Here is a 25,007-nt window from a genome sequence, read left to right as displayed (position 1 = left end):
ACTGCTGGGATGACAGAGACCAGCAGAGGTTGAGTCTTCTCTGAGCTAGGCTGCCCAGAATCGTCTGGTGTAGTTCATGAGACGCTGGCTCTGCAGGTGGTACTCGCAGTCATAGCCCACTTCTGGGGGATGCAAACACTTGTTTGGGGTAAGCCTCCATGCATTAACTGGATTAGCGTGACACCAGGCACAGAAATAAATCTGGAAACTAGATACATACACTGTGCGGCACACACCCTTATACCATGTAAGAGACATTCCTGTCCCAACATCCCATTATTCACCCATGATCAACCTCCTCAAGAGTCCCTAACAGTGCATCAGCTATTAATGGTACGGCTTCAGAAACTGCCTTTTTACAAAAAAAAATTTTTACAACTGGGCACAATACATTTTTATATGGTGTATTTAGAATTCTCTAAAGCTGGACTGTTCACGGTCACTCCTTAAAGTGGTAATCCATGATAAATTATCTATCTTAACATCGAGGACCAATGCTGGTCAAACATCTATATATGTTTTTTTTAATCTGGTGCCAATTTGAAATATGCTGAAAATATCAGGGTGCCCTTTATTCTGTGAATCTGAAACATAAATAGGTAAATATAAAAAAAAAGAATCAGTATTGCCAATTCTCTTTTATTTTAACTTTTTCTTTCCTTTTTTAAAACAGGAGGTGGATCAGAGCCCTAGTCTCTGTTTCTGCCACGTTTCGACTTGCAAGGAATCATGCTGCTTTCTGTTTTTCAGAATGCGGAATTCTCGCTTTTGCTGAAGTGCTGTTGTGGTGTGATGAGGGCCCACACTGAGCTGCTCCTGCAATTTGATCGATTACCGCATGTGGTGGTGCCTCCAATGACCTGCCACCCTGAAGTCGTCCATTCTGAGATGTAGGTGCGATCTTTCCACGGTTTCTTAAAGTCAGAGACCAACAGCACCAGTAAGTTCATAAGAGAAACAAACATATAAAAAAATCCAAACAGCCCTCTGAAGGGAGCAGGAAGGAATGCATAGCCTTATTCCCATACGTGAACTGTACTATAGCTTTCCAGGCATGGGTGGGAGTGCGCCAGGCATTGCCCCTGACATTCCAGTCGTGGGTCCCAGCAGTATCTGGAATAAAAATAAGTGTACATTAAAAAAAACCAAATCAAACACCTCTCTGCAGGTGCCTCACAAACAATACAACAACAAAATTAATGCAGTTGGGCGTGGAAAAACATGCTATGTTCTGCCACTCTCCAGGAACCTTTTCAATATGCTCTTGCAATTTGCTACCATGTATTAAAGAGCTCGGGAGTCAAGAACTGTCTCAACAGGAGCTCCGACTAATTCAGTGGGTTACCAAGCATAGTTCAGACCCCTGGATCTGTTCGGCTCTAGGGCACTGGGCATCTCCGGCCATTAAAACCAATGCACATATAGCATGGTCACTGAGACAAGCAAGAGTAAGACTGGAGACTCCTAGCCATCTGTAGCACGGCCTAAAGTGTATGGAGTGCTGGGGCTTGTCTTCAACCTGAAGATAGACCCTTAAGGATAGAAAAGAGTAAGTGGGTTCAGGAAGGGAAGAAGGGAGAGTATAGAATAAAGAGGGAGACCAAGGACAGAAGAGGTGCACATACTGGACAATGTTAGCAAGGCAAGTAGCCAAAGGGATCAGTGGTAGGACAGAAACTAACAGGAAGGAAATGAAATGGAAGAGGTAAAGAGAAGGCCTTTTGTACAGACAGAAAATGTGAAAAGCAACCGGGGTAAAAGTGTGAAGGGGCTTGTTAGAAGAGGGAGCCAAGGATAGTAGAGGGTCATGATTTGTGTCTACTTCAACATAAGTCTGTAAATTGGTTGTTTCGACATGCCTACTGATGATTTACATACCTTGGACCTTTTACGTCCAAAAACATGGGCAAGGAAGTGGCAGACGGCCTCAGATTACTTGTATCTAAATTAGGTTCTCCGCATTAAAAAGGTGGCCATCCAATTATTTCGATTCACTGTCCAAATTCTTTCCAATTAGTCCTTGTTTGTGAAATGACGTATGGTTTGCACTGCTTAGGGCATAAAACTGTCACATTAATTTCACCTTAAAGAATTCCTATCGAGTATTGGAATCCTGAAATTGCAGTGTAACAAGCCCACAAAAAGCAGATTTAAGGATGTCATTGGTACTGCAATAATGAACAATTCATCCAGTATGTCTAGGGAGGCAACTGCTAAAATAACAGTTTTTGAGGAATGAAAAGCCAGATACTGCTCCTACAGAGACACTTGTTGGAGGGACTGAGAATGCTACTGGAGTAATACAACCCATAAAAGAGGGATAGCCAAGTACTTCTCTAAGCTGCTAGCAAGATGTGAGTACTGCTGAAGTAACAGAGCCTTCACAGCATCATCGACTGTCAAGGCCTGCGAGGGCTGCTGATGTAACAGTCCCTGGAGTGAGAGTCAGGTATGCTCTTGTGGTGACATCTCCTGGAATTGCTGACTGACTGGCAGAGGAAAAAAAAAAGTCTTCTAAAGCAATAGCCAACAACTGGGTCCTGTGAATGCTGCTGAAGAAAAACACCCGTTGGGGTCTGTGAGTCAATAAAAAAATGTTCTAGCATTCACATCAAGACTTTTTCAATTCTATTAAGGGCATGGAAGGCGAGGATTATGCTTCACTCTTCTAGGCCCTTTATTTTTGAGCAGCCAATCAAAAAAGATATTTTTAAACACTACATATCCCATGATCTTATCTCTCACAAGACTAACTATAGAGACCCAGCCCAATATAATCTGCTATGAGTCACAACAACCTACTTTTTCTTTGCACAAGTCCAACCAACAGATAAACAGTTTCAGAACCCTGCAACAACAGGAACATATCAGCTGAAAACATCACTTGGAGCTCCAACAGGCGTTCAGCCAGGAGACCTCAGATCTGAGAGTCCATGACCTCCGACTGCCTCTGCAGACAGGATAAGGCTCAGAGAACTTGAAAGTAGGATAAAGGAAATCCCAGATTTCTCCATCCGAGACTACCAAAATCACCTGTCCTCATTCCCTAAGAAAGAAAACACAAAGCCACTGATCCAAAGAAGAACATGGTCCAACACAAATGTAATGTCATCGGGCAGAGCATGCCCATCACACATTACAAGCATTTAAAAATTCAGTATGACAGGAAAAACCGTACACGAATAATTCAACATAAAAACTAGATGGGTGGAATAATCCTCGCCTCCTTGTCCTTAATAGAAGTGAAAAATACTTGACACAAATGCTAGAAACTTTTTTATTCTATGTTAGGACTGGAGGCTCTGAATATGCTTGTTTAAAGCTGAACCGTCACCACCACTGAAACAATGTCCCCGATAGGTTTACAATAAAAGGATTTAAACGTGGACTCAGACGACCAATCAACCGTATTAAAATATCATCCAGACGAGAGCCCAAAGCAAAAGATTTTGAAGCCATGGCCCCCTCTTGCAGAATGGGCACCAAATTTTGAGGTATCAATACCTGCTTCACCCAAAAGCCATTAAATCCATCTAGCCAAAGCAGCCTATTTAACAGGACAGAAAGGCTTCTGTAATGCAACCAACAAAAGCCAACTCATGTCAGTACGAAATTCTGCCGTACTCACCTCGTACGCTTTCAGACACTGCAGCATACAAAGCTTACGATGGTCTGGAAAACTGGGGTAGTACAAAGACCTAGAATTACATTTGGTACGTGTAATAGAAAAAGTTACTTCCTCAGGAGTAAAATGTCATCCCGCTAAATTAAGGGCCCTTGCATCCGATTCGCACTTACAAGAGATTAATCACAAACACTTAGTAAGCTTAGCTGACAACTATTTTTTGGAAAGATACTTATTTGCGACCAACAATCCCAAAAAAAACCCAAAAAACGCAGAACTACGTTTACGTCCCATAACGCAGAATATTTTGGTGGACGTCTAGCCAAACGAATACCTCCAAAAGTTCACACACGATAGGAAGTTCTTCGCTCGGTTTACCATCAATGGTAAGTGCCCTGCTGAAATGGCCGATCTATAATTGATCACCGATCTGTAGGCCATTTACAGGGAAGCTAAAGGAGATAAAAAAAATTACGATCAAACTACAATCTGCTGACGATGGATTGGAATATCTTTCACGGTACCAATCACACCAACGCTTCCAAGTGCAAGCATAACATTTGTGAGTACCGGAGGACAAGGCCATTGAGATGAAGTCGTTAGAATCCTGCTACAGTCTCGAAAGACCCCATTGTTCCTGGAAATTCTTCAGGCTACCAGAGAGAGGCATCTCAATAGGATCAGAGGATGAGAGAGGCTCATGGGATCCAGGAGGAGATTCCATCAAAATGGAATCAGAACCAAGCACGCACAGCTCATTTCCAGGGTAACAGGAAACCTAGCTTGTCCCTTCCTGAGAGGAGTCACCAAAACCAACTCCACCCACTGACGTCAGGCTTGTGACATGACCCTGGGAGTCATCATAAATGGAGGAAATGCGTAACCCAGGGCTGGAGAATAGCATTGGTAGGTTGGGCTTCTGGATGCCAAATGAAAAACTTTGGCAGTTGTAGACTGAGACATGAAGTAAATATATCTATCAAGCAAGGGCCCTAAAGGCGCTGAAAAGAAAGGAAGACTTTCAGATGAAGCCTCCTATCGCTGGAGTCTCAAAGGCATCAAGGCTACCAATCCGCTACAGAATTGTTGCGACCTGGGAGATAATCTGCCACTACTGAGAATCGATGTTGGAAACAAAAATACCAAAAACCTTGGCGATCTCCACAAGACGACAGGACTTTGTCCCACCCAGTTCGTTCACATATCTCCCTGCTGAGATGTTGTCCATGCGCATGAGAATGCAACAATCCATCTTCTCTGGGGGAAGAGACTCCGAATCACAAAAGAGCCTGCAAGAAGCTCCAAACAATTGATATGAAGGTCTGGTTCCACCTTGGACCAGCGGCCTCCCGTTGATACAGGGCCACATCGGGCTCCTCAACCCCATCGACTGGATTCGATCACTAACTCTGGAGATGACCAGAAGATCGCCCTGCCATTCCAAGCTTCTATATGTTCTAGCCACCAGTGCATCCCTGCTTTCATTTCCTCTGAGAGGGGAATCTGTTCTGAATAACTGAGACCCTTTTGGGAATGGGAAATTTTGAAGACACAGTGGAGCTCTATAGTGAATGGGGCCTGGAAATATGGCTTGGTTCGAAGAGGCTAACAAACCCACAATGCAGGCTATTGACCTCAGGGACACAGTCCATTAGCACAACATTGATCTCAACTCTTTTTTGATGTCGCAAACCTTCAAGGGGCTGGTGGGGGATGGAGAGGATCAGTTGGGATTGAAGTGAGTCCACCTGAAACCCTAGAAATTCTACCCGGTGCGAATGGGACAGAATCCACTTCTGGGAGTTGATGAAGAAACCCAAATCTTGAAGGAGAGAAATAGTCCATTCTAGATGGGTAAAAATTAAGAAAGATCATTGTGCCATGATAAGGATGTCATCTAGGCATATTATACGACAAACACCTCTCGCCCGAAGGGACTCTGCTACTGGGCGCATTACTTTCGTGAAGTACCACAGGGCTGAGAACAAGCCAAAGGGGAGGACTTTGTACTCAAAGTAACTACCTTGCCAAAGGAATTGAAGAAACCGTGGATGAGGTAGAAAAATAAGAACGGTCAAGTAGGTATCTTCAAGTCTATCCTGACCATCCAGTCCCCTCCCGGAAGAATGTCTTTCAACAAATGGATGCCCTCCATTTTGAATGAAGATATACAACCCAACCATTATATGCCTTTAGATTTAGGATCAAACGGGACCCACCACCCTTCTTTCCTACCAGGAAAATGGGACGGGGGGGGGGGGGGGGGGGAGGATACCTCTTGGGTGGGGGTAAGGGCTTCTCTATGGCTCCCTTATGCAGGAGATTTCTTACCACTGAGGAGTTGAACTCCTGATCTTGTAAGGAAAAATACATTGCTGGAGAAGGGGACAGTTGAACTGCGGAGTTTTAAAACTCCAACCTGTAACCTTGAATCGCTTCCAGAACCCAAGAGTCCTGAGTTAGTTTCTGCCCGTTGTGAAGGAATAATCTGGTTGTCCCCCCCAATATAACCTCTGAATACAGAATTAATCTCACCTGCAGAGCCAGACTCCTGGAATGAAGCATGAGCGCCTTTAGGTCTTCCTTTCCGGCATCTGTATTGACCTGCTCAAGGGCAGGAGGGGTAGAAGTTTGAGGTGGAGGGAGAGTTGTGATATCCTCCCCTACTTTGCTGATAAAAACCTCTTTGAGGACCTTGGTAGTAACCAAAGCCAAAGGCTCACCCCCTGAAGCATCTGGCTCGTCCAGAAAGTGGACAGGAATTTTTTTTGATAGACCCTATGCAGGTTAGCATAAGTTACAGCGAACTTTGATAACTCTTTGAGGAAAGGAGTTCCAAACTGTAGGCCTGGACCAGTGGGTACGATGATTCAGATGAAGTGAGCTCAGTGAGTTTTGAGTCGAGTTTAATAAGGAAGGAGTGACGTTGTTTGCTTGAGATGCACAGTTAGTGTTCCCTAGAAAGCAAATGGCTCTCTGAGGCCCGCTGCCCAAGACTTTGGGGTCGATGGGTTCACCTGATTCTTTGGCGTGAAAACCCATATCTAGGATTTTAGTCGAATGGCCAAAAAAGTCCAGCATCTTCTCTTGGCATCCTCGCCAAGCCCAATCAATACCCTTCTTAGGATACCTAGTAAATTTCTTCAAGTATGTCACCAGAGTGGGGTCAATCTCTGGAGTTTCTGTAACCGTACCAGGTAGATCTGGTCTAGGACACTGATTTCATTTGAGATCTGACATTCTTCTCAAAACAAACCATTGCATATGTGTGTTTGCACATAATCTGCCACTTCAGGAGGCGGTAGCCATATTGTAGACCTACGATGTATAACTTCCTTCTGTTCGAAGGTGAGAACACTCTGAGCATACTGGGCCACCTGAGAGTGAAGTGACTTCTTCTTGCTTTTGCTAGGGTGAGAATCATCCCCTTGACTTGAGCTCTGGGAGGAGGATGAGTCAGAATCACTCTGAACAGTTTTTGGGTAGGTGAATAAGGAGCTATAATCGTGGCCCTTAGCCAGCGATCCCACCAATTTCTCAAAATCTGCCACGCTGAGGTCTCCAGCGACTCTGGTATCTGGATTGGTCTGGAAGACCAAAGGTTCATCTCTGCTGTGCGACACAGAATCCAGCCTTGCTCTTCCACAAACCCATACAGGTGCTGTTTTAAGGGTTGAAAGGCCTTAACCAGGGCTAAATTCACTGATTGGCACACTCTGGCACCAAAAGCATAAACCAGATCTTGCTCAAAGAACCCAGCAGGATTGTCATGATAGTAACCTTCCACATTTTCCTCTTCAGAGTCAGCCATGGCCACAAAGGCTCAGGCAAGTATCACAGGAGGGAAGGATCAAAAAGGGTAGAGCCCAATTCAGCAAGACAGTAATGAGGGAGTAATATAATCAGGAACCCCAAGGCAGGTGTGAGAGGGACTACAAAGGTCCCCACCAATAATAATAGAACGCTTGAAGGGAGGCCTGCCAGTACTCTAGGCAAAGCCTATAAAATTCTTGCAACCTTGAAAGTAATTGCAAGCGGCGAGAGAGAGGCTCAATGGGGCCAGAGATCGTCACACGAGTCTCCTGTGTCTGAGAATTGATTAAAAAGGGCCAGGAACAAAGCGGGCAGCACATAGAAAGAGGACTGCACGGTCATCAGCCGCATTTCCTCACTCCACTCACTCTGGCTCCACAGAAATTGAGACAAGGTTGTCAAAGCCTTGTCGGGAGGATGAACACTCCCTTAGAAAGAATGTGGTGGGACGCTGCGAAGACAGGCCAAAGACACACACACAGGTTGAAACCTACAACTTCCGAACCGGGGTCTGAATCTTCAAATAATAAGAATTTACAAGCTAAGTGAAACGGCTACTGCACAAAGCGTGATAGTTAAATGCACAGTCAAAGCTTACAGCGCCATATAGTATACATAGCATAGACATTCAAAAGTTGAACCTGCAGTTAACTTGATGCGAAGCAGCAAAGAAAGGGGAGACTGTTGCGACTCATAGCAGATTATATAGGGCTGTATCTTTATGGTTAGTCATGTGATGATATGTTAACGGGATATGTAGTGTTAAAAAAAAACTTTTTTGATTGGCTGCTAAAAAATAAAGAGCATAGAAAGAGAAGCATAATCAGAACCTCCAGTCCCTACACAGAATTACTGTTCTTACTTGACTGCCCAAGAAGCCTAGGCTGGAGTGCTGCAGAAATCGCCCAGATTCAAGAGAGCTGGGAATGCCTCAGAGGAGAGAGAACCAGCTACTGCTCTTGTTCACTGTGGGAAAAAGATCAACGGACAGGCACACAGCTCGAGTTACTACTAGTGGTCTCAATTTAATTCTAGCAGTCCACACCCATGTCTCGTCTTCCTCACTGCTCTTAAAGTGACATATGTGAGCTTAGACAATGTCAAAGGGTGGGGGATGTACACTGGGGCTCAATTTCTCACCTGCCGCTGCTGTAGCTGCTGATGTTGCTCCATCTGAAGTTTTTCTGTCTCGAACACAACTGGCAAGACCAGGATCATGAAGGATGTGGTTCCCACCCACAAGGCTGCTCTTGTGAAACTGCAGAAGAGAAACAGGAAAGCTGAATGTAAACAAGCATTGGCAAAGCCAAAAGGCCTCACTTATGCAAGAGCTATTGACTTTGCCAATGTGTTTTAGCAAGGCTGCTGTTCAGCATGGCTAAAATTTAGTGGCACAGAGAAGAGTCTTGTGGAGTGTCGTAGTGGATCGACAGAGAGGAGAGTAGGGTGTTGTAGTGTGAAGTGGCAGAGTGATGTGTATAAGAGTGGCATAATGTGGAGTCAGTAGAGTGGCATACACTGGAGTGGAACAGAGTGGAGTGGTGTAGATTGCCCTGACGCAGAATGTTGCAGAGAATAGGGGTGTAGAGTGCAGTGGCGTTGAGTGCGGTGGCGTAGATTAGAGCAGTGCACAGTAGAGTGCAGTGGGGCAGAACACAGTGGCTTTGAATTGAGCGATGCAGAGGACAGTGGTGCAGAGTAGAATGACATGGCAGAGTACAATGGTGTGGAGTGATGCAAAGCAGAACAGCATAGAGTGATGTAGAGTATGGTGCCACAGAGTGCAGTGGCGCAGAGTGGAGAAGCATAGAGTGGGGTAGTGTAGAGTAGAGATCAGTGCTGCAGAGTAGTGTGTCTGAGTGCAGGGAAGTAGAGTGGTGTAGAGAGCAGTGGTATAGAGTACAATAATGCAAAGTAGAGTGCAGATGTGTTGAGGGCTTTGGCATCCAGTGCAGTGGCACAGAGTGGGGTGACACAGAGTGGAGTAGAGTGGCGTAGAGGGCAGTTGTGTACAGTAGATTGTTTCAGAGTAGAGTGAAGTGGCATACAGTGGTGCAGGGTAGCATGCAGTTGCGTAGAGTTGCATAGAATATAATGGTGTAAAGTAGTGTAAAGTGCAGTGGCATACAAAGCAATTGAGCAGAGTTGATTAAAGTGGCATACAGTGGATTGGTGCAGAGTGAATTGGCATAGAGTGCAGTGTTGCAGAGTGGAGTTGTGCAGAGTAGAATAGTGGACCCTAAACTGCAGTGGCGAAGAGTGCAGTGGCAAAGTGTAGAGTGGTGCTGGATAGAGTAGAGAGGTGTAGCATAAAGGAACAGAGTGCAGTGCCCTGGAGTGGTGTAAAGAGGAGTGGTGCAGAGTAGAGGGCAGTGGTGTGAAGTGGCATAGAGCACAGTATGCATGGTATGGTAGCTTACAGTCAACACCTTTCCAATTGAGATGACCAATACATTTACACAGACACACAGTTTTATTAATAAAACTATACAGTGCATAAACGAAAATGTATGGAAATTGCATCACCTAGTGTAATGATTTGTTTCAATCATATTAAAGTATTTGTTTCCAACACACTTCAGAAATAAGAAATGTGCTTCATTTGTGTTACTAGTTCTGGTATATCCTGAAAGACTTATGAAAGTTCCTTTAAATGTTGTTGTGTGCTAGAAAAAAAAAAAACAATTTCCTACCCTCAGTATCCAATAAGATTGTCACATAAATCCTCTCACTTTGAAGTCAGAGAAAGATAAGCAAACAAGTGCCCTTGAAGACAGTGCCTAACCTTTACATTTGAATGAACAGCAAATGTGAGAGATACAATGAAGATTCAAATGCCAGTTTACAGAAAGGGAGTTCGTGGAAGGATACAGAAAACAGTTTAGGCAGCGAGAAGGATGAACTGAACCCGAGAGCCTAAAGCAAATAAAGCTAGCAAATAGAAAGCCAGAAACTTGAGTTACAACCCACAAAGCCAATGGTAATAAACAGACTGAATGCATTCCTAGGTCAACTTTCGGAAAGTTCACCAAGATGTCTTTAGCAAATCAGGACAGCTGTGTTGTCTGGTAGGCTGTGAACTAAAAAATAAAGCCAGAAAAGTAGAGGTGCACACAGAACTTCAAGAAACAGAGCCTAGGCTTTTGTGCTTTGTTTCCAGTGGGGAAACAAATCTCTACACGTTTACATACATATGAAATGGGATAGCAGGAATACATATATTTTAAGAATACCATTAAACAATGTAACAGGCTTTCCCTTATTTAGGATAAATACAAAAAGTACAGAAAACACTGTTGGGTGTATGTACAAGTTCCTGTCCAGGTAACTACTGATCCAATGTCAATGGTATAGTAGTTGTAGTTCAACTGCTTTATTTCAGTCAAAGACTTTAAAAGCAGAAAAAATAAATATAATGAACATTATCATCCATTCTTCGTTGCAAAACGATATTACTGTTTGCATCTTAGCTTTATGTTTTTATTTCTCATTACAAGTTTGTGTTTTGTTGTAATTGAGAATAAATGTTTGCATTGCAATCTTCTCACAGTTGCATTTTCTAACACCCACCCAAAGAGCCTAGTTTTAATTTTAAAGACGCTTAAACATTTTACCTTGAGTGTTTGTAATGAGGTAGATTATAATGCCTTTCGGCTCCCTCTGAACACTTTAGGTTGGGGATACGTGGTGAGAATAATAAACAATGCAGCCATTTCAAGACGTTCAAAAGTGGTCCATTGGAGTGTCTGGCATAATTGACATATTCAGCCGGCTTAAGCAGACCTCCCAGTGTGTCAAGTCAATGGAAATTACTCTGTATAGGTCTACAGTTTCCTGTGCTTGACTGTCAGGGTTGACATGTATGGCAAGGCTTCTATTTGTATTTTTCATGTTGTGTACAATGCAGGCCTGGTGGTTTCGTAACATGGAGTGCTTTTAAAAGGAATTCAGTGCTTGGTGCAAACAAAGAGTTTCAAAGGAAGGCTAACTTCCTGTTTGTGGGGCTAATAAAAGTGTGTTTGGATTGCCAGATGTTTTACTAATTCATGCTTATATAACAGAAGGAAAATGTCCATTCACTGAATAATACACAGTTGATAAGTGTGCCAAATGAAAAATGACTACAACAGAAAAGAACACTGTGTGCTCCATCTCAAAGGAAGAAAATTAGCAATTGGCTTCCACATACATTTCGAACAAAAAGCACAGTTGAACTATCCTGTGCAATAACACAGGAACCAGCATGACCCAATCCTCCCCCCCCCTTCATAAAAACATGGTTCTTAAGAAAGGTATATAAGACACTATTAGGAAGGACAAAAGAACCGATTGCTGGCAAGGATGCTGAATTACGGAGTTCCACCTAAGCCACATATGGAGGGGTTACATGACTGTCACAGCATGCTGAACTCATTCAACCATGCAGTTGGACAGCTGGCTAGAAACTAGGTAGACTGATAAGATAGGGATTTGTGATGAACTATGGTTGGGTCTTATTTACTATTACCTAATATGTATAAATATTTCTAAACTTGTTATAATACTTAGATATATTCTAACACCACTTGGGAATGATTAGTATATAATAACCATAACATTTGAAATACCAACTGTTGTGTGGATGTACTGAATTCGGAGCAAGGGGTGAGGCTTTGAATAAACCACTTGCAGAAGACCGACTTTCAGAGAGATTTGTCTGAATCCTAGCATTTCCCCCAACCACAGCATAACTTCATAGGAAAACAGTGATAAACACCTGCCAATTTTTTCCCCACCAAAAAGGTTGCAATTACCTTTTGAGGCCACCATTATCTGTATATTCCCATTAATTTGGAGTTAACTTTACAGTATAGGCCCTGGGAATCTGTGGGGGCAGAGATGTAGATAGGGGTTATTCAGGCAATCACTGGAGTTTTGAGCCTTCCTGTCTAGCACCAACGTGGTGCATTTTCAAGCCTCTCAAGAACTTTGGAATGAAGAAGGTGCTTAAATAGAAAGATCTGCCTCGGAGTCTCTTATTATTCTAGGTTAACTTCAGGTCAGGTCTCTATTGCCAAGGATGTGGCCATGACGAAAGCGGAGAGTAAATAATACCAAAATATTAAATATTCTAGTGTGCTGAGAAAAGTCAAGATGGGTGTAGTTTAATTTGTCAGTGTTTGACTCAGGGAACTGTGTTGCCTCTTATGCTTTTCTTCAAGGGGGAAGACCTGCTTTGGGCAGTTCCTGGTGCACAGGAAATCTAACTTCACTTCAAAAGTGTTCACTGGACAATGTAATAGCAGCAGGAAAACGTGCACATGGGAGGACAGACATTCTGTTAACCACTTCGCTGCCAGGCCTTTTCCCCCTCCTGTGCCAGGCCTTTTTTTGCCTATTTGGGGCAGTTCGCGCTTAGGCCCGCATAACTTTTTGTCCACATAAGCTAACCAAGCCAAATTTGCGTCCTTTTTTTCCCAACATCCTAGGGATTCTGGAGGTACCCAGACTTTGTGGGTTCCCCTGAAAGAGGCCAAGAAATTGGCCAAAATACAGGGAAAATGTTGTTTTTTTCAAAAAAATTGGAAAAAGTGGCTGCAGAAGAAGGCTTGTGGTTTTTCCCCTGAAAATGGCATCAACAAAGGGTTTGCGGTGCTAAACTCAGCAGCTTCCCAGCTTTCAGGAACAGGCAGACTTGAATCCGAAAACCCAATTTTTCAACACAATTTTGGCATTTTACTGGGGCATACCCCATTTGTGCAATTTTTTGTGCTTTCAGCCTCCTTCCAGTCAGTGACAGGAATGGTCATGAAACCAATGCTGGATCCCAGAAACCTAAACATTTCTGAAAAGTAGACAAAATTCTGAATTCAGCAAGGGGTCATTTGTGTAGATCCTACAAGGGTTTCCTACAGAAAATAACAGCTGAAAAAGAAAAATATTGAAATTGAGGTGAAAAAAACATCAATTTTTCTCTACTTTTTACTCTGTAACTTTTCCCTGCAATGTCAGATTATCGAAAGCAATATACCGTTACGTCTGCTGGACTCCTCTGGTTGCGGGGATATATAGGGTTTGTAGGTTCATCAAGAACCCGAGGAACCCAGAGCCAATAAATGAGCTGCACCCTGCAGTGCGTTTTCATTCTATACCGGGTATACAGTAATTCATTTGCTGAAATATAAGGAGTAAAAAATAGCTATCAAGAAAACCTTTGCATTTCCAAAAAGGGCACAAGATAAGGTGTTGAGGAGCAGTGGTTATTTGCACATCTCTGAATTCCGGGGTGACCATAGTAGCACGTGAATTACATGGAATTTCTCAAATAGATGTCTTTTTTACACACACCCCTATATTTGGAAGGAATAAATGTAGAGAAAGACAAGGGGCAATAACACTTGTTTTGCTATTCTATGTTCCCCCAAGTCTCCCGATAAAAATGATACCTCACTTGTTTGGGTAGGCCTAGCGCCCGCGACAGGATATGCCCCAAAACACAACGTGGACACATCACAGAAAACAGAGCTGTTTTTAGCAAAGTGACTACCTGTAGATTTTGGCCTCTAGCTCAGCCGCCACCTAGGGAAACCTACCAAACCTGTGCATTTCTGAAAACTAGAGACCTAGGGGAATCCAAGGAGGGGTGACTTGTGTGGCTCGGACCAGGTTCTGTTACCCAGAATCCTTTGCAAACCTCAAAATTTGGCTAAAAAAACACATGTTCCTCACATTTCTGTGGCAGAAAGTTCTGGAATCTGAGAGGAGCGACAAATTTCCTTCCACCCAGCATTCCCCCACGTCTCCCGATAAAAATGATACCTCACTTGTGTGGGTAGGCCTAGCGCCCGCGACAAGATATGCCCCAAAACACAACCTGGACACATCACAGAAAACAGAGCTGTTTTTAGCAAAGTGACTACCTGTAGATTTTGGCCTCTAGCTCAGCCGCCACCTAGGGAAACCTACCAAACCTGTGCATTTCTGAAAACTAGAGACCTAGGGGAATCCAAGGAGGGGTGACTTGTGTGGCTCGGACCAGGTTCGGTTACCCAGAATCCTTTGCAAACCTCAAAATTTGGCTAAAAAAAACACATGTTCCTCACATTTCTGTGGCAGAAAGTTCTGGAATCTGAGAGGAGCCACAAATTTCCTTCCACCTAGCGTTCCCCCACGTCTCCTGATAAAAATGATACCTCACTTGTGTGGGTAGGCCTAGCGCCCGCGACAGGATATGCCCCAAAACACAACGTGGACATATCACAGAAAACAGAGCTGTTTTTAGCAAAGTGACTACCTGTAGATTTTGGCCTCTAGCTCAGCCGCCACCTAGGGAAACCTACCAAACCTGTGCATTTCTGAAAACTAGAGACCTAGGGGGATCCAAGGAGGGGTGACTTGCAGGGCTCGGACCAGGTTCTGTTACCCAGAATCCTTTGCAAACCTCAAAATTTGGCTAAAAAAACACATGTTCCTCACATTTCTGTGGCAGAAAGTTCTGGAATCTGAGAGGAGCCACAAATTTCCTTCCACCCAGCGTTCCCCCACGTCTCCCGATAAAAATGATACCTCACTTGTGTGGGTAGGCCTAGCGCCCGCGACAGGATATGCCCCAAAGCGCAACGTGGACACATCCTAAATTTTGGAAAAAAACAGGAGGTGTTTTTTGCGAAGTGCCTACCTGTAGATTTTGGCCTCTAGCTCAGCCGGCACCTAGGGAAACCTACCAAACCTGTGCATTTCTGAAAACTAGAGACCTAGGGGAATCCAAGGAGGGGTGACTTGTGGGGCACGGACCAGGTTCTGTTACCCAGAATCCTTTGCAAACCCCAAAATTTGGCTAAAAATACACGTTACTCACATTTCTGTGGCAGAAAGTTCTGGAATCTGAGAGGAGCCACAAATTTCCTTCTACCCAGCGTTCCCCCAAGTCTCCCGATAAAAATGATACATCACTTGTGTGGGTAGCACTAGCGCCCACGAAAGGAAAGGGCCCAAAACACAACGTGGACACATCACATTTTTTTATAAAAAGCAGTGCCTACCTGTGGATTTTGGCCTGTAGCTCAGCCGACACCTGAGGAAACCTAGCAAACCAGTGCATTTTTGAAAACTAGAAACCCAGGGGAATCCAAGATGGGGTGACTTGCGGGGCTCTGACCAGGTTATGTTACCCAGAATCCTTTGCAAACATCAAAATTTGGCCCAAAAAACACTTTTTCCTCTCATTTCGGTGACAGAAAGTTCTGGAATCTGAGAGGAGCCACAAATTTCCTTCCACCCAGCGTTCCCCTAAGTCTCTCGATAAAAATGGTACATCACTTCTGTGGGTAGGCCTAGCGCCCACAAAAGGAAATGGCCCAAAACACAACGTGGACACAACATATTTTTTCACAGAAAACAGAGGTGTTTTTTGCAAGGTACCTACCTGTGGTGTTTGGCCTGTAGCTCAGCCGGCCCCGGGGGGGGGGGGGGGGGGGGGGGGGGGGGGGGCAGAAATGCCCTAAAATAAATTTGCCCCCCCAACCCCCACCCTCCCCCGCCGGGAGCGACCCTTGCCTACGGGGTCGCTCCCCCTGCGTGACATTGGCACCAAAAAACAAATCCCCGGTGCCTAGTGGTTTCTGCCCCCTTGGGGGCAGGTTGACGTAAACTCAGCCAATCTGCCCCCAAGGGGGGCAGAAATGGCCTAAATACAATTTGTCCCCCAGGGGAGCGACTTTTGCCTGATGGGTCGCTCCCCATCTCTAAAAAAAAAAAAAAATACGAAAAAAAAAAAAAAGAACAAAAAGAAAAATTCCCCTGGCGCCTAGAGGTTTCTGCCCCCCCCCCCCAGGGGCAGATCGGCCTAATAATAGGCCGATCTGCCCCCCGGGGGGGCAGAAATGGCCTAAAATAAATTTGCCCCCCCACCCCCGCCCCCCGGGAGCGACCCTTGCCTACGGGGTCGCTCCCCCTGCGTGACATTGGCGCCAAAAAACAAATCCCCGGTGCCTAGTGGTTTCTGCCCCCTTGGGGGCAGATTGACCTAAAATCGGCCAATCTGCCCCCAGGGGGGGCAGAAATGGTCTAAATACAATTTGCCCCCCCCAGGGGAGCGACCCTTGCCTGATGGGTCGCTCCCCATCTCTAAAAAAAAAGAAAGAACAAAAAAAAAAAAAAAAAAAAAAAAAAAAAATTTGCCCTGGCGCCTACAGGTTTCTTCCCCCCCTGGGGGCAGAAATGGCCTAAAATAAATTGCCCTCCCCCCCAGGGAGCGACCCTTGCCTAAGGGGTCGCTCCCTTTGCGTGAAATTCACGCAAAGAAAAAACTCCCTGGTGTCTAGTGGTTTCTACCCCCCTTGGGGGCAGATTGGCCTCATCAAAATAGGCCAATCTGCCCCCAAGGGAGGCAGAAATGGCCAAAATATAATTTTCCCCCAAGGGGAGCGACCCTTGCCTAAGGGGTCGCTCCCCACCAAAAAAAAAATGAAACAAAAAAAAAAATGGTCCCTGGTGCCTAGAGGTTTCTGCCCCCCCTGGCGGCAGATCGGCCTAATAGTAGGCCGATCTGCCCCCAGGGGGGGCAGAAAAGGCCTTCCCGAAAATATGCCCCCCCTGGGAACGACCCTTGCCCAAGGGGTCGCTCCCTTTTGTCAATAACAATAAAAATTAAAAAAAATCCCTGGTGTCTAGTGGTTTCTACCCCCCTTGGGGGCAGATTGGCCTCATCAAAATAGGCCAATCTGCCCCCAAGGGGGGCAGAAATGGCCAAAATATAATTTTCCCCCAAGGGGAGCGACCCTTGCCTAAGGGGTCGCTCCCCACCTCAATAAAAAAAAATGAAATGGTCCCTGGTGCCTAGAGGGGGGCAGAAAAGGCCTTTTCAAAAAAATGCCCCCCCTGGGAGCGACCCTTGCCCAAGGGGTCGCTCCCTTTTGTCAATTTCAAGGAAAAAAAAAAAAATCCCTGGTGTCTAGTGGGGTTTCAAAAGCCGGATTGCAAGCAATCCGGCTTTTGAAACCCTCGGAGGGACTTCAAAGGGAAGGAAATACTTTTCCTTCCCTTTGAAGCCCCTCCGGGCCTCCCAAGTGATTGAAAAAGAAATGCTTTTGCATTTCTTTTTCAATCGCGCTGGAAGCAGAGCTTCCAGCGCGACGAGGGAGGCCCCTGTGACACATCAGCGCGCGCGCTGACGTCACAGGTGGGGGTGGGGGGGGGTCGGGGGTGGAAGGGGAAGGGATTCCCCGGTCAGCCCTGACCTAGGGGGGTGGGGGGGCGGCCCTCGGGAGGAGCGCTAGCGCTTCTCCAGAGGGAAGCATTCAGGACGTAATGGTTACGTCCATGGCGCCACACGGGCGCTGCCATGGACGTAACCATTACGTCCGTGGCGGGGAAGGGGTTAAGACGCCCAGGAAGGCTTTTGCATCCAAATCAAGCCTGAAAACAAACAACGTAACTCAAGATTATATCAGACCAATCTACTAATATGCATGTCGGCTGGGCAACAGCTACACAAAAAGGCTGTTAGTTATTTATACTACCCCATAAAAAAAATAGCACAATCGCCAGCTAACACATAGGAAAGGCATTACCCAAATAAAAGTTACAAGCCCATTGCTGACTGGTTTAGATAAAGGGGGAACAAAACGTGCTCCCACTGTTACAAGTCTCACAGAAACAATCCAAACATACACTTACACTATATTGGTTAGGGCAGCAGGCCGCAAGATCCACCCTTCAGTGGCTCCGATCCTCTGGGAAAGCCCAACACTTATTCCACATCAAAATTGGGTTAGGGAATGTCTGAAACATCTCCGCTATGAAGCTCCAACTGGCAAACCAACTAAGAGAGACAGTCTGCAACAGTGCCATTGTGCCAAAACTAAACAAGCATTGGCAAAGCCAAAAGGTCTTGCCTATGTGAGATTTATTGGTTTTGCTAATGTCTTAGCTATGTTGCAAATGGCTGAAAGAAACGTAAAACAAAAAAAGATGTATAACACAGCTAGCGAGGTCCAGGTTATACCACTTTTTTTATTTTCAGTTATGCTGCACTGAAGCCAACACTGTTATATAATATGGCTAAAAAACAGTGACAAAGTCAATAGGTCTCACACAGGCGAGGCTTAATGGCTTTGCCAACGCTTGGAATGTCATATGGTAAGTTATAAGTAGGGCTCCTGGTTTCCAGTTTTTATTGATTTTTACAGATAAATACAGAGAGAAAACTATTTATTTTTCCTCTGTGTTTATTTTTAAATAGAGAAAAATACGATATACAAGCCTTCTTTGGATAATTTTCTCTACTGTCAATCATGAAAGCCAGGTCAGTAGGGATACAGATTGAGAGGTGGGGAGATGGAAAAAAAAAAAAAGACAACAGATTTCATAATTAAGCTTAAGTGCAGATCTACAGTTATTTATGCTGTTCTACAATGCAAGTGTTTTCAGATAATGATATCCCACTGTACGCCACTGAAACCTTTCAGAGATCCAAGCGCGAGTATACATTTATCAGTTAAATAAAAGTGGAAAAATACCCATTGCAGCTTCATTTATAAAGTAAACACAATATAAATATGGATAAATACAGACGGAAATGTTAAAAAACGAATACCATAAAACCTGGAGCCCTAGTTGAACAAGTTACTTACCTTTGGTAACGCTTTTTCTGGTGGATACAGTATCTACCTGTGGATTCCTTTCCTTTTGAAAATCCCCATTTGCCAGCATTCGACTAAAACTTTTCCTCATAGCTCTCCACGTCAATGAGGATGTGACAATAGCACGGCTCCCCATGAGACTCCGTCTGACGTCAGAGCCAAAATACGTCCTCGTCGATGCGCTGACGTGTGTTTTGAGGCGAACACCAACATCACAAGCACAACAAAATGTGCGGACTCAATTCAAAGATTTATATACATTTACACACTCACAGATATATATATATATATATATACATACACACACACACACACGTCACATATTTGTATATATTAATTATACACAAACAGATATCTTCTTGTTATACTGTTCCAATGAGGCTGCCAAACTAGGAGACCAGTAGTCTCAGGAGCGAGAGCCCTCAAGCATCACAATGGATGACTAGCATCATCATCTGGAATTGCTCCTCACCAGGCCGGCACTGCAATGCCTGGCGGGCACCCCGATAGGGGGGCTCTGAACCGTACTCCTCTGATAGTGACTGGTAGGTTCAACTATACAGACCAAGATGCTTATAATTCGGCACCAGTACACAAAAGAAAGGGAAAAAAGGTTAAAATTGGTTATTCATCACACAAGCACCATCATGATTTTAATCAGTTTAATCAGTTAAACTGGGATGAAGACCAAGGTTAAAATCAAAAATTGAAAGTCACAAATTGAGATGTAATGCTCAATAACTTTCAAAAACGAATAAATTTCAGAGGACTCTAGGTATTATAGGACCTCTGGGTTCGGGTCGACATGTTTCGCGTCTAGCGGTCCAGCCGGATCCATTGACGCTTCATCGGGACCAAACAAACAAAAAAATTAAATCACCTCTTCATCAAAAAGAAAACCTCAAATTAGGGTAAATAACACCGGTCACTTACATTTAAGTAAACTGGTTAGAACAGGTCACCCATCCCCAAGTAGAGAACGGGTTCCTTGGGAGGCACGTTTCAAGGACTCAAAATGACAATATTAATCACAGGTCCATAGTGGTGGACCTACCCTCTGAAACGAGCATCCCGTCATCTTGGGGATGGGTTGTATATATTTTATATATTTACTGTGTGTTTATTTTGTTATTTCTATGTGCTTGTATGGCCCTTGTGGCCGAAATAAAGTTATTTGATGATGATGAAAAGTCCTCATATTTGGAAGGTACAAGAACAAAAAGATCACAACCTGGCAGCTGGAAAACCAGACCATTAGCACAGCAAGGAAATACAATTACCTTGGGGTGTGTGTTCACAGAAAATAACTGTGGCAGAGGAACAGAAAAGTGCGATCAAACAAAAAGCTGCTGCCATTTTATACTGGATCTCCCAATTGAGTAACCAACTAAGAAGCACTTTGGCAGCCCCAATATTGAGGGTAACAGTGACCCTACCTTCGGCTCTGTAATATGGTCACCTGGAATTTCCTGGGTCCTTAGAACCCACCAAAGAACAAGCTCACTGTAGAGCATACTTAAAAATCTTCCAACAACCGAAGTACACCTGTCGCTCGAGGCTCAGATTGGAACTGGGTCTAGTGTTGCAGCAGATAGATTGTCAAGCTGCCATCCAGAAATATTACATCAGGCTCAGGAAGGCCAATACGCTCACATTAAAACATCACTTGAGAAGTATTTTTTAAACTCCTGGCAATCCGTGGTTCACACAGCTAAGTAAAGCACTGAAGAGCTTTGAAACGGACGACTCAATTCAGCTAGCACACACTGCGACATTCAGTGTTTGGAAAAACTCAATCAACAAAAGAGCAAAGGAAATCTCAAGGGAGCACAATCTACTGTCAGCCAAGTCACCATCAACAGTGCTAGCGATAAACAATTCCTATTTCATCTGAGCCCCTCAACCATACCTCCTAGAAGCAATACTTGCATGGACACATCCAATCTCTGCTTTTCACACTTTGCTGCTTAGGCCTTGGCTAGATATGCAAAATTTGTTACAATTCTCAGGTGGCTGAAAGCCCAGTCAGTTGGAACAGCCAGCATGGTGCATATAGAGCCAAAAGAAATCTAAGCGCCTCTTGCAGAAAATGGAGACAAACATTAACCCCTTCTTAACTTTTTTTTTCTCCTGTTTTTTTTTTTTTCTAATGCAACCAAATTTTAATGCAAATATAATACACTGAGCTTCCTTGTAATGGTTTTAATTAACTTAACAATAAACTGATACATGCTGCAGTCCATGGGGAACCCCTGGTGCCCCAATGCCCCGAGTACCTACGTACCACATACTAGGGACTTGCATGGGGCACCAGCATACCTATTGTGGGGTGTGCAAAGTCATAAACAACCATATTCTGAGGGAGAGAGCACAGTCACTGGGGTCTTGGTTAGCAGGATCTTTGCTGTCTAGTAGGCTATGACCTAAAAAGGAACATGGCATTACTAGTAACTCTTCCAAAAACATTCTTTCCCCGAATAAGAGCCAGCAAGAACAGATGCAGACCATCATATCTCAAGGAGAAGGGAGTTCACTCCGCCTCTTTGCTGTTTTTCAGCCTATTTAGGCCAAAAAATGACCTGGAAGTTAGGGCTGACTTAAGAAAATAGTCTCTCTGCACATCCATTATTTACCAAACTGTTAATGAGTACTAAAATCTGAGCAGGTCTTGAATCTATGTAGCGAGGTGAAATCTCACAATACAAAAGCTCCCGTTTCGTACCTCAAAAAGCACCCAAACCAGCACCAACCAAGACTCACACCTAGCATCCAGAGAATACATATATATATATATATATATATAAGCACCAGTCAACCCAGACTTGGTAGTCTAAGTATTATATTAAGCAGAATCCCAAATCTAAATGTATGTGATAAATCAAAACCAATCATATCCTTCAATGTGATCCATCCTTACCTGTACATTTTCTTTGCTGCTGCGACTGAGAACTCAGAGGTGACGCCAGCAACAGCACGCAGGCTCTCAGGAAACATCTCTGTCAGTCCCCAGAGTCTTTCAGACAGGGTCTCGTCAAGCTGAGCAGAAAGAAGAAGTTTTGAGTAAGAACTAACTTTCCTAGTGCAGCTTTTGCATTGAGAAACCATCAACTGAATATTTAACGCAACTTGTAGCGGTTGTCTTGGTGCATTCACGAAGTCCTATTAGCACTCAGCTTAACAACCCTCATTTTACTGACTTCTGTAGGATAAAAAAAGTGTAGTTTGTCCAATTGAGATTTTAATATTTGTCTTGTGATTAGACCCTCTGACATTAAGAACAAACCCTAATCTCTCTTTAGGAGGCACATTAATTACCTTGGCTATTTTAGTAAGAGTGTAAGCAGTTACCTATTGCCTAAGCATACATGTTTAGAGCAGGCACATTAACAACCTAAGCAATCTTATTAAGACGGGATACTGTTGCCGCTTGTGTGCAGGGATGTGTGCAGCAGGAACATTAACATTCTCAGCTACCTTGAGAGGAACAGGGCTACGTTAACTGATGTTTGCAGAAAGCCGTTTGGCAAAGGCACATCGAGCAGCTCAGCTTTGTTAATGAGATTTAAACCTGTTACTTCTTTGAGATGTCAGACTGTATAAGTGCTGTAATACTAATGTGCTCTAATGCTGTGATTATCACAAGGTTTTGTGCAAAGTGTCCAATATCTAAATTAATCATGGAGTTGCATTTCTTAAATTAGAATTTAAGACCTGTAAGTTGCCCACGTATCACCACAGCAGGTCTATGAGCAAAACTCTCTGCCGGGGTGAATGTTTGACATTGTTCAGCATGCCGTGCATCACTTGTTATATTTGTATTTGTCACCCCAAGTGGGATGGGTATGCCCAGACTTGGGTCCTGTGAGCCCCATGACACTGGAGTCAAGCCAGCCTGGCCTAGCAGTTTGGGCTGGACTGTTCCCATGGAGAGCAGGGTCAAGACTGATTTGCATATGGCTAGGTCCAAAGTGGACTTAGATTTAAAAAAAAATGTTTAGGTCCAGATCTCTGTAGTAGGGGTGAATGTCTGTCATTGTTCAGCATTCTGTCCATCATGTGTTGTTCTTCTATAACTATCTGCAGCACGTGCATTAACCCCATGATATATCAGATTAGGATCTGGGCATGTACATTAGACACGTCAGTCTATTAAGATTTAATTATCCTATTAAAACAGAAACATGTACAGCTATTAACGCATACCTGCTGCACATAACTGAAACTCTGGCTATTTCACAATGATCTATGTCTAGGCTGTAGGCAGACTTCCACAGCAGGCCTGTTAACCACTGGGCTATCTTAAAGTGACTTAAAACTGTGACCTACAGGTCAAGTGCAGATCTAGGCAGAAAGAGCATCAACACCTTAATGTCTTTTTAAGGGTCGAGTCTGTGACTCGCAGAATACACACATTTGATCAGTGGGTACACTATCTATGGAGATAGTTCACAATGATTGGAACTAGTGACGTATGTTTGTCACAGCTCTTAACAGCAGTACCATGAAAAACCCGAGCTGACCTACTAAGAATGTAACCTGTAACCTACAAGTTGCACTCAAATCTTGACAGCAAAAGCATTAACCTACTCAGTTATCATACTGGGATTGCAATTTGCGACCTGCACGTTACAGTTCTCCAGTACTGAATACTTAATAGATTAACATGCTTGAATCACTCCCCATTGTGAGGCAGAAATCCTCGACTTCACGAGAATAATTCAGACACATGAAGCTAGAAAAATACAAAGCTGAAAAACTGCAATTTCATACAAGTAACCTTTGTTCTCTTAATTCAGTGAATCAAATCATGAGATATTATACTGTGACCAGCCATTCAAAATCTGCCGTGACGGTTCCAGTTTTTCAATTCTGACCCAGCAAATCTGATTAAAATGCCTTAGGTTTCGGTTTTTCAACTTTACGAAGCACAAACTGGAAATAGTTTCCATGTGCACCTGGTAAGGATGAGCCAGCACAACTGACCAGGAAGAAATGTATATCCCATAAATACAGACCGGCAAAGCTGCATTTCATACCCCGTGTTATTACCACAAAATTCTTGACATGGCAACTTAGTGCCTTGTTTTCATCGATGTTCTATGATGAGGAAAAATACTGTACCGGTTTAGCTCAGGTGGAATCAATGGCATACATTTTCTGTATGTGCCAAGATTCAAACAGCATCTGAAAGGGAGTAGTGAGACACATGTTTGATCGCTTGGGTAGTAGGAGGCGCACAGATGTGGTTCAAGCTTGCCTGAACAGCGCAGACACAAAATAGTTAAGAGTGTTTTAAAAAAGCTATAGATTTAGCACTTTGTAAACTGCAGTAAAACTGGATTTTATTTATATAATAGTCCCACTTCTATAGTAAGGGCGTATGGCGGTTTTTTGTTTTCAAAATCCGTTCACGCATTCGGGGACAGAAAGGTGACCCGAGCAGTTCACACAATATTTAAGAAGAAGGAGCAACAACCACATAATTTGAGTTACATGGTTGGAAACAGTGACCTAGAGATATTCACATATATTTGGAACATGCGCATTAACTCAGCTGTTATACTTTGACTGATACCAGTGACCTGCAGGTTATGCACATATCTGTAGAAGGTGTGAAAAACGTTGGGCTATCTTATGAATATGAATCCAGCACCCATAGCACGACACTCAGTCTTTCTGATGTACCAGCTATACTACCAAACACTGCGCCTCGAGTACTTGACGGCACAATGAACCCACATTCCCGTGAACAGCATTCTGTACCTCATCATCGTCCTCGTCAAGCTCGTCCTCGGGAGGTAGCGCTGCCCGTAGGCTTGGTGTCTCCATTTTAGCTTCTGCTGATGGAACTGCAGCCTCCATACGAGATCCTGGGGTTGCGTGCGGCTCAGGGTCAAGGGAAGTACGTCACCGGAAAGTTGATGGGAACTAGCAAATAGGTCGCCAGG

The 25,007-nt window shown here is 44.0% G+C and overlaps 1 protein-coding gene across 1 annotated transcript; it reads right to left on the bottom strand.

Annotated features, from left to right (window-relative positions):
- Nucleotides 1-623: 623 nt before the first annotated feature.
- Nucleotides 624-24,981, bottom strand: TOMM22 (translocase of outer mitochondrial membrane 22). The gene is made up of 4 exons (XM_069231319.1): nucleotides 24,823-24,981; nucleotides 21,977-22,095; nucleotides 8,579-8,696; nucleotides 624-1,113 (listed from the first exon to the last, which is right to left on the bottom strand). Exons 1-4 carry the CDS (start codon nucleotides 24,919-24,921, stop codon nucleotides 1,039-1,041), a joined length of 411 nt encoding a protein of 136 aa, XP_069087420.1. The 5' UTR covers nucleotides 24,922-24,981; the 3' UTR covers nucleotides 624-1,038.
- Between the last annotated feature and the right edge of the window lie 26 nt (nucleotides 24,982-25,007).

This window comes from Pleurodeles waltl, chromosome 4_2 (assembly GCF_031143425.1).
Source record: "Pleurodeles waltl isolate 20211129_DDA chromosome 4_2, aPleWal1.hap1.20221129, whole genome shotgun sequence".
In the NCBI taxonomy this organism is placed as follows: domain Eukaryota; kingdom Metazoa; phylum Chordata; class Amphibia; order Caudata; family Salamandridae; genus Pleurodeles; species Pleurodeles waltl.
This window is presented reverse-complemented; position numbering and strand designations above follow the sequence as displayed.

Bases quoted from the DNA above. Each gene is read 5' to 3' on its own strand.
- TOMM22 (XM_069231319.1), bottom strand. From the start codon at position 24,921: ATGGAGGCTGCAGTTCCATCAGCAGAAGCTAAAATGGAGACACCAAGC. The intron at 8,697-21,976 runs GTAAGGATGGAT...TCTCTTCTGCAG, and splicing joins GCAGCAAAGAAAATGTACAG to TTTCACAAGAGCAGCCTTGT. The intron at 1,114-8,578 runs GTGAGAAATTGA...TTTTTATTCCAG, and splicing joins AGCAGCTACAGCAGCGGCAG to ATACTGCTGGGACCCACGAC.